This window comes from Pagrus major, chromosome 21 (assembly GCF_040436345.1).
Source record: "Pagrus major chromosome 21, Pma_NU_1.0".
Classification (NCBI taxonomy): Eukaryota; Metazoa; Chordata; class Actinopteri; order Spariformes; family Sparidae; genus Pagrus; species Pagrus major.
Genome location: NC_133235.1, coordinates 3,091,395 through 3,101,622, shown reverse-complemented (window position 1 = coordinate 3,101,622; position 10,228 = coordinate 3,091,395). Strand labels below are relative to the sequence as shown.

Below are 10,228 nucleotides of genomic sequence, written 5' to 3'. Positions count from 1 at the left end.
AAGTTGTCAGGGCACTCCTGAGGACTTTCTATGACTCTGTGGTGGCATCAGCCATTTTCTATGGTGTAGTCTGCTGGAGCAGCAGCATCTCGGCAGCAGATAGGAAGAGACTTGATAAACTTATCAAGAAGGCCAGCTCCATCCTGGGATGCCCTCTTGACCCAGTGCAGGTGGTGGAAGAGAGAAGGATGATGGATAAGCTGTCATCGCTGCTGGTGAAGGAGTCCCACCCCCTGCAGGACACTATCACCGCACTGGTCAGCTCCTTCAGCGACAGACTGATACACCCCAAGTGTGTGAAGGAGCGGTATCGCAGGCTGTTAGACTGTACAACCAGCACTGCTCCCAGTAGACCTCACATGTGCACTGTGCAATACAAAACTCTACACATATCCACACACTTTCTGGTTTGCACTAATTGGACAATTTTTAATACCCATATTTATTATTTATTGTTTGTAAATAACAATACCAAACTGTTTATACTTACACTGTTCATATTATAAATACTATGTCATATTGTAAATACCAAGTTCATATTGTAAATACTATGTATATACAAGTTAATTCTATTTCTTATTTCTTATCTCTTATCTCTTATTATATTGTTTACTTTTTACTTTTTATTATTGTTTAAGTGTGATACTGTCCTTTGGCTGCTGTGACTAAGGAATTTCCCCATTTGCGGGACAAATAAAGGAATTCTGATTCTGATTCAGTATTCTATCCCCATACATTTAGTCCAGTTATCTGAACCACTCATGTGAAAATACATATTGCATGTGTGTTTGTGTTTTATAGGTAAAAAGGTTTTGTTTTTAGGTGTAAGGGTTACCACTTAGCCTTATGGCTGTACAGCTACTAACAGGCTGTCTATACAGAAATGTCTTGGATGTAAACACAAGAAAAGAACATGTCTTACCAGAGATCCAGGTGAGCTTTGCAATACCCATACACATCCATTCCGGTTCTCATTTAAGTTAACAAATAGAAGCAGGGACTAAACCAAATACGTTAGGGATGAGGGTTATCATACAGTCCATCATGGTCTCAGTGAAAAGCTGCTCTTTGCATTCATCTGCAGCACAACACTGAAGAACTATTTTAATATGTTGTACGTATAATAATGTGAAACTTACCACGTTCGTACAATAAAGTTTTCACGTTATAGTGTTTTGTTGCTTTTCTTTTCTTGTCTGGCAGCAAAACGCTTCCGTACCTTCAGCCCACAGCGTCTTTGGACCATCCAACCTGACCAACTGGACCGCCCAAGGGAGGGAGACAGTCAGAATAAGAGTCATGCGAATCTTCGTTTAAGGCTACTCATGGCTAATGTCTGGTCACAAAATGGGACTCACAGCATCTTGGATCGAGCTGTTGCACTTGATGGGCGGACCGTGTTCTGAGCCGATAGAGCGCAGGACTACAGCTGGACGAGGAGCGGCGGACTCCAGCTCCTAGCAGCCGCACCCAATGTTTATAACATCTCTGTTTGGTGCTCATCACCATCTTGTTGCTGCTGCTTACATACACCCTGACACAGATTCAAAAGATGCACTTTGTGTTCATGTAGATTTGTATATAATGTATATAAATAACTGTGTATTAAGTGCTATATTGTCGGCAACTGGACTTGTTTCAGTTTCTTGAAGATGTTTCACCATGGTAGAATTACCATGACCTGGATGACTGAGAGCCTTCATCAACATGTATATATGTTCTGTAATTTATGTAGCATGGAGTTATCAATGCTGAAAAAAACAACCCCTACCTGTGCCTGCTCAGGGGGGAAATATGTAAATTATACAACTATAATACCATATGTATATTACTATATGTAATTAAACACACTAGATTTGGACGTATCAGGTCTAGCATGAGGTCAGGCCAGGTGTTAAGTGCAACTAATTCTAACTGAAGACAAACACATACTAGAAAAGTACTAGAAATTATAACTGTTTCTGTTTGAGTACCATTTTTATGGAAAGCATGAAAGCAAGCATTTTCACCATGTTTTATGCTGTGTTGAGATACTTGTGTATTTGAATGTTTGAAGAGCCCTTGACTTGATTGAGTCTTCCACTTGGTGGTCATGGTCATTTTTAAAACATCATACACTTAACTAACACACCTCGATCAACAGATTCTTTTAATAAATAATATCGTCATGAAAAACAAAAGCAGACCATAAATGATTTGTGTACATCTGAACAATATATGTTTATCTTTTTTTTATCAGTACAGGATTAATTGAACCAATGGATTAGGCAGCAGCATGTTATACAAAGCCAGATGATGCAATGTGATTAGCAGAGCAGTTGGGCCGTTCAAGTCCAGACTACAAGGTGACTGGTTGAAGAGAGGCGGTTGGAGGAATGGGTGGAGTGAAGGGTCCTAGTCCATGAACCCCCCGTACCTCTTCTGTAGCTCACTGCCATTCTCCCAAGCCCGTTTCAAAACCCCCCCACTCTTGCTGCTGTCCACCAACCACTCAGGCCGGCCCACACGCCTCATGAAGCCACCGTAGCGCTTCTTGAGCCCACGCCCTAACACTGCTTCCAACAGGTCACCCTGCACCACCCCTTCTTCAGCCCGACGCATGAAGCCTCCATACCTCTTAACTGCCTCACTTCCCTGACCATCCCCCTCACCGCCATGCTCGGACACTGCATTGAGAATCTTTAGGATCTCCAGACGAGCATTTTCTTCCTCGTCCTGGTTCCCAGGATCCTCAAGTGCTCCCTCTGGAGAAGAGGAACGGCGAGACATGAAACCACCATAGCGCTTCATAAAGCCGCCGTACTTCTTGGCCAGCTGGTGTTCTGGAGATGTTGCGTCGTTATTATCGGCCATGATTCCACCCGCCGCTTCCTGTTCTTGTTGTTGACGGGAGTCAGCAGTCAGAGGATTGTGGTTCTCCTCCTCCAATAGTAAGTCCTGGCACAGGCGCAGCTTCTGGCTGTCCAAACCACCCTCACACTCAAGTGAGCATGTCTGCAAAAGTCAGAGTAATGAGTATTACTTTTCATAATGAATTTTATCAATGTAATGTCTGCTAAATAAAACATGGCATGGTTCTATTGAAATATCAGTACCCGAATCACTATGGGTTAATCAGGGAAAGAATCTTTTTTAAATTCTCTACATCAAATAACCCTCAAACTGCTGTTTAAACACTTTGTGAACTGAAGGGACTCAATGTGAGTCCCTTAGTTATGTAGAGGCCTATGAGCAGATATTTAAGGAACTAAACATTTTAGAAAATACACATTTGTTATGGAAGAATTATCCTATCTTTATTCAAGAGCGTAGATTTTCAGTTTGAGAGCATGATTTCATTCCTTTTCAGTGACACAGCTCCTTCTCGTGCTCAGATTTATTCTCCTCATGCTCACATTTTGTGCTCACACTGAGATGTTTGCTGCTTTCTTTCAAAATGTGTGCTTGAACTCAAAAATCACATGCTTGTGCTCACACATCTTCTTGCACACAAAAATTTCGCTCGCATTCAAATATGTCCTGTGCTCGCTCAGATCTAAAGTCTGCGCACTCAAACCTAATGTGCACGCACTCAGAACAAGCACCTCCTCTCCAGTTGAGGAGTCTGCTCAGACTCAAGGCTGTCCCTCCCTGCGCTCAAAATATTGTGTTTCACCAGCCAATAGGGGCACAGCTAGAGTGTGGACCAATCAAATGACGGATGCCGCCTTGGGTGCATTCCTTCACAAGCGTGTGATTTTTGAGTTCAAGCACACATTTTGAAAGAAAGCAGCAAACATCTCAGTGCGAGCACAAAATGTGAGTGTGAGGAGAATAAATCTGAGCACGAGAAGGAGCTGTGTCACTGAAAAGGAATGAAATCATGCTCTCAAACTGAAAATCTACGCTCTTGAATAAAGATAGGATTATTCTTCCATAATTTGTTGTCTTTCTGAAAATAAAATGAGAAGATGATCAATCCTATATGCGATGAGTACAGAGCTGGAGTCTGAAAATATACTGTAGTTCATTTCATTTTTTTCCCAAGTCAAACAATCACACCTCTTCAAATGCACATCAGTATGTACATCACTGCAGTCCAATGTAACGTATGTAGACAATTCGCCAAGCAGATGGGCTGCAGAATGTATATTAATTTGAGAGAAGGTAGAACTGTCTTTGCTCACCACAACTCTGTGCTCCATAAGAGTAGTTAACCTTATGGCGATAGAAGATGAGCTACTGTTAAATGGAAAATGATGCTGTGATATTCTCGCAGACACCTTTGGAGCTTTTCTATCAGCACTTTTGGCCACACCGAGTCAAATCACGCTGCAAGGATTTGTGTTTCCATCGACCTTCTAATAGAGGGGCCAAAGCGAGCCAGAGGACATATATCTGCTTTATTTTCCTGTTTCAAATGCAGCTGTAAAGGCGTTGTGTTAAGTTACTGTTGATGACAACCCAACATTTTTACTGATTTTGCTGCTTCATAGTAATTACTTTTAAATAACTAAATCATAATTATAATGAGGAGTTTTTATTGTGAAGAATTTATAGGAAATGAAACGTATGAGTTAGTAGTTCAGGTTCACCTCATAAAAACAGCTCCAATAAGATTCATTTGTCCATGTACTGAAAACTAGTCAAGTTTTGTGGCTGTAGCAGCAGGCTGAAGATGCAGATGTGCAAAATCTGAACATCTCACATTTACTGACAAAAGTTTTCGCTGAAGACCATGCAAGGCAATTCCCTTATGTCCTGCACAAGAGCGGGGTTGTTGTGCACCAATGCACTGAAGGCCCTGAAGGGGAAAGCTTGTGTTATGAACTGCGTGTCAGGACTCATAAATATGTCAGCATTTAGCGGGAACAACGGGTCTAATGAAGAAACACTGCTGAGCAGGAAATGTAGGATACATTTTGTTTTACAACATTTTGTTTTGTTTGTTGGCCTCTGCTGCTTCTTACTTTATGTTAAGGTCCTTGTAATAAGCATTAGTTAACAGGTTAAGTCCGTGATGTCCTTAAAATAATAAAATGCTTCCCAACAACAGTAAGACTTAGTAGGTAGGAGTAGGTAAGCCTTTACGGTTACCAATCTCACTGTATTGCTGCACCCCTACTTGGGTAAGCCATAATATAAAGTATTACCTGATGTGGGTAATGGATTCACATTCTTTAAAGCAGAATTTCAAAGTAAATTCTGGATCCAGCTTTGAGTTTTGGATTATGCGTTTGAAAAAACAAGCAATTTTGTCATGGGCAAATCAGTTTAGATTATTTTTTACCAATTCACCATGAAACGCCACAGATTTATTATTCAAGATGTTAAATAATTAATGCTTAGTGGTAGCTCACCTCAAGTACCGAAGAAAAGAAGATGAGGGCTGACACAAAACAATTTAAAAAATATATAAATTATAAAAAAAAGGGCCACACACTGTAGCTCCCTCAAGTGCAATTTATTAGCACATCCAATGGATTTTAAATTGCACTTAAGGGAGCGACAGTGTGCCGCCTTTTGTTTAATGTTTTTCAGCGATTAAATATCCAAAAACACAAGAACTGAATGCATTTAAGGCAATATAAAAATAGTTTATGTAAATGTTGTGCTTTTTTGACTCTCCCACCACCTTGTCACCTGGATCACAGAAAAAATGAACAGTTCTTAACTAACTTTATGGTGATAGGACAGCCGTCTGAGGTTATTGTCTCTTATAGTCCTCAAATAGATAAGAAATTAAAATTTTGTTTTATCAATCCATCACTGTAGACGAAACATATTAAAACCTGACAATAAGATTGATGAATTGTTATAAAAATTCAAATGTAGACGGAAAGAAACACAAAGAAAGCTCTGCTATCTGAGATGTGGGACTCAAACATTGTGTTGATATCGAGAAATACAAACAAAGACTAGAGTAAAGAGAGAAGCAGTGAAGAGGGGGAGATTCAATAGCTGGGTTGGGAGAATACAACAGCACATTTAATTCACGCTGTCTCCCACAGCCCCTTAACAACTTAGAAAAACACAATTTCTCCCTAAAAACCCTTTGTAGCAGCCTGTTCCTCATATATTGACATAGTATCCTACTCATCTAATGGAAGCCTCTGCTATAAAAGCCCACTTATCCCAGTCATCCTTTAACTATGTGAGTCCATATAACACTGATGGCAGGAGTATAATCAGACTAAAGGCATCTGCTGAGCCCTGGGGGCTGCATACTGCCAGGATCACCTGCTCCCAACCCCACATGTGTCATTGGATTTCACTTATTCGAGCCATCAGACATTACTGTTTGATCGTTCGGAGGAGGGATTCTTGCTGAGCTTTCAGTGCTGCCGGCTTATGAAGACAGATTTAATGAACAAGAAAATTGAATTGAGGACAAATTACTGCCTGAGGGGCCAGGAGGGGGGAAGGCAGCAGCACTCTCTGGTGGGCATTATAGGAAGTATGCAGCAAGTGATGATTGTGTAAAGAGCAAAAAGACACAGGAACGACCAAATGTGGACAGTTTTTGGATTTCAAGCTGAAAGAAAATATTCCATTTGGATTTCTAGTATTTCTAGTTATATCTCTGGGTCTTATACTGTCATTTCCCTCCTACTGGCAATTATGGGTTTCTAAGTGGTATTGAAATGTTTGGGAATGGAAGCGACGAAAGAAAAATTGAGAAAGGGAAGGTTGTCATGGAAAGTAAAGAGAATGAGAAGGGAAGAGGAAAGAAGAATGGAGGAAAGGAAAGGCCTCATAAAAAAACACTGGCATTATTGGAACAATATCACCATGATTGTGGTCCTCGACAGGCTGAAAGGTTTCAAATGGGAGAAGAGGACAGGTGATGAAAGGGAGAGGAGGAACTAAAGCAGAGAGGGAGAAGAGTACAGAGAAATAAAGTAAAGGAGAACGCTCAGAAAAAAGAGAAAGAGAAAAAGAAAAAGAGAAACCTCCCTATTTAGCACACGGACCATATAAGGCCACTTACATATTGAGTCAAATAAAAAAAACTACATCAAAATGTTTGTTCTGTGATGTTTTTTCTTACACGAGACTTTTTATTGTAAGCCGATCAGATTTGTCGATATTGAGTTAACAAAGCACATCTGTGTGACAAACCTGCTGATCCCTGAAGAAGAAAACGCTGTGGTGTGTTTGTTTCCCTCAGAGGATTTGTAAAGTACTCTATTATCAAAATGTAAGTTATTGTTATGAAAGAGACATATTACAGTATGACTTAATTATAAATCAAATGAAAACAAAAGCTGTATCAATACAGTAGCTGCGTAGCGTAGTTCATTGTAATGACATAAAGCATGATAAGTATGAATAGTTTAAATTTTGGAATGCAGTTTATATTATTATATTGTTAAACAGTCAATTAATGTCTATCTTAATTTCTTAATTATCATTTGTACCTGGTGGGCCCCTACCAAAAAAAACTCACACTGTATGTGGTGTAAACGAGTACGCGACTTGATGTCGCTGCGTTGCTGTTGTTCCTGGAACATCATAATTAATGTTGCTGCAGAGCCGTCATATAAACTGACCTGCTACATGTTTGTAATGTCACAGCTGAGTGACTCTGTGAAAAAAAGACTGGAAAAATACAGACGGGCCACATGTTTCAAAACACGTTTAACGTTAATCAGCGTCAGAAAACTGAAAAGAAACAGAAAATAATAAGTGAAAAGTATAATGGTTCCAAATAGGATACAAACCTCCACCTCCTGAGTGAGAGTCCTGTATGGAGCTCACTCAGCCACGACCGCGAGCTCTCTTTCAATGCTGGTTCGTACATTGAAACAATGTCGCCCCGAGAAACATTAGCTCTGAATTCTGACTGTCGTGGCAAAGCCATGACATCACAATAGTTAATGATGGTCCTGGAACAACATTAATTATGATGTTTTTGGAGCAATACCAACGCGGCACGATCAAATACAGCTAATTACTTCTCTGCATGATCAATTTATACTTCTCATGCTATGTTAGTGCATTTTATAGATTCATTTCATATTGTTGTTGTTTAATGTCATGTGCATAGACTAAAATATTTTGTCTCTAAACAATAAACTCACTGATGTTCCCTCCAATTATGCCACTTCACTGTGTTTCAAGGGGGATTTTATCCATTTTGACCTTTGAACCATTTTCCTTCATATTTTTGATGATGAACTGGCTCCATGATTCAGATCATTAATTCTCATGTTTAAATGTCAGTGATACTGTGTGGGTGGTGTTCTGGATGGCCCTGTATCCGAATATATTCAATGTCTGCTCGCCTAAATGAGATGAAAATTAAAAAATTTAATAAAGTTACTGTTTCATAATAAATCCTGAAATTGATGCAACCTTACTATCCTTAGAACATTAGAATTGAAAAGGCAAACTGTTTTTCCTTCAGTCAGTCTGTATTCAGAAGCCTTCATAAAAACATTTGCACCTTAAACCAGCTGGCTGGACCAGAAAATGTGGACAATTGGCACATGTCAAATGTGCTAATTGTCAAATGGCAACACCAGCGAGATACAGACAAAATGACAATACATATTGAAAAAAGAAGTGTTGAAGAGTCATTTCCACTGTAGTTCTGATTCTGTTCCCACATAGTTTTTTGGCTGCATTTCAAAGTAGACAAGTTGTAAGTAGGGCTGGGTAATATATCAATATCATATCGTTATCGGAATAGGAGGCTATATGTATATCGTCTTAGATGTTGGATATGGTTATATGGTGATATGGTATATGTGCTGTCTTTTCCTACTTTTAAAGGCTCATTACAGTAAAGTGATGTCATTTTCTGAACGTACCGACCTGTTCTAATACTTGTCTTTACACATGTAGTCATTATATTCACATTACTGATGATTATTTTGAAAATCTCATTGTGTTTATATTTTGTTAAAGTATAGTAATATGGTATAGTAAAGCAATGTAGTATAGTATAGTAATATTGTTACAGTATTGATATCACTCTTTAAATATATATTTGATTTATTTATCAACAAATCATTACGGTGGCTTATTTGGACCACCTATGGGCTTAAAGTTCCCCATTAAGCCCCTGCTACACTTTTGATATTTTCACAAATTAAACAATAACCTAGAAATTGGTATAAATTAATTATTGACACTTCAAATGAGAGAATGTACTTAGATGTTTTTATTGTAAATGTTCTCACTTCAAATGACTTTATGTTCTCACCTTGTATTTGTCAAGACTACATTGTTTAGAAAACTACGGGACAGTATCATCATAATTACTGTCATCTAATAACTGAGGACATAAAGATGAAATAGGAAAAGAGGAGCGTTGGGGAATGAAAGAGGGAAAGAGCTAAGGAATGGGAGGCACAGAGAGAACAGAGAACAGAACAGGGACAAAGAGGAATTTCAGAAAAAACAGATCAGGAGTGAAACAATAAAATTGCAGAGGGCATGAAGAGGAAAGGAGAACGTTTCAAGAAAATACAACCCTTTTTTTTTCAAAAACTCTTCTAAAATTCTACCTGTCTGTTGTTTAATATATCTTAATGGTAGAATATAAAAAGGAGCAGTCCAGTGATAAATTAAAGAGCTACCTATACTGTACGACTTCATGAGGAGAAAAAACCACACTGCTGCGTCTGGTACCCGCTCTGGTAGTCTGAATACATTTTACCTTTGGTGAGACACCAGACTGTCTCTGCAACTTTTACTGATATATATTATAAAATAATCATTTAACTTAATAGCAATAATTAAATATAGTGACATTACCAGGGAGGAGAAACCAGACTGCTGTCCCAGCAGACGGTACACACACAGTGCACACTCCTTTCTGCAGTCTGTTCCAACAACCAGCGACACACACATGCCCAGAACCAACATCCACACGCAGCTGCTGTGTGCAGCGGCAGCCATGGACTGAAGACAGAAGAGGACAAAACACAGCAACATCAGTCACGAAAAGTTCAGCTCAGATTGTTAACAATTACTTCACTTTTGAATCATGATCACTAAAAAATCTGACGATAAAATGAATCTTTTTTCAAAGGTGACAACCTTTAAGTAGAGATTTCTACCACTAGGTCTATAATATTCCCACTGTAACTATTAACTCTCCTACTAAGTCTGCTTCTTCCACTACCACCAGCCTCACACTAATACTCATCATGCTTAATATTAAGGTGACAGGTTTTTCTTACATCAATCATTTTAACACATTTGAAAATATGAATGTAGACCATGCCATGAAGTTGCC

General features: G+C 39.1%; 1 protein-coding gene across 1 annotated transcript; it reads right to left on the bottom strand.

Annotated features, from left to right (window-relative positions):
• Nucleotides 1-2,394: 2,394 nt before the first annotated feature.
• Nucleotides 2,395-9,888, bottom strand: LOC141017438 (proenkephalin-A-like). The gene is made up of 2 exons (XM_073492167.1): nucleotides 9,745-9,888; nucleotides 2,395-2,994 (listed from the first exon to the last, which is right to left on the bottom strand). Exons 1-2 carry the CDS (start codon nucleotides 9,886-9,888, stop codon nucleotides 2,395-2,397), a joined length of 744 nt encoding a protein of 247 aa, XP_073348268.1.
• Between the last annotated feature and the right edge of the window lie 340 nt (nucleotides 9,889-10,228).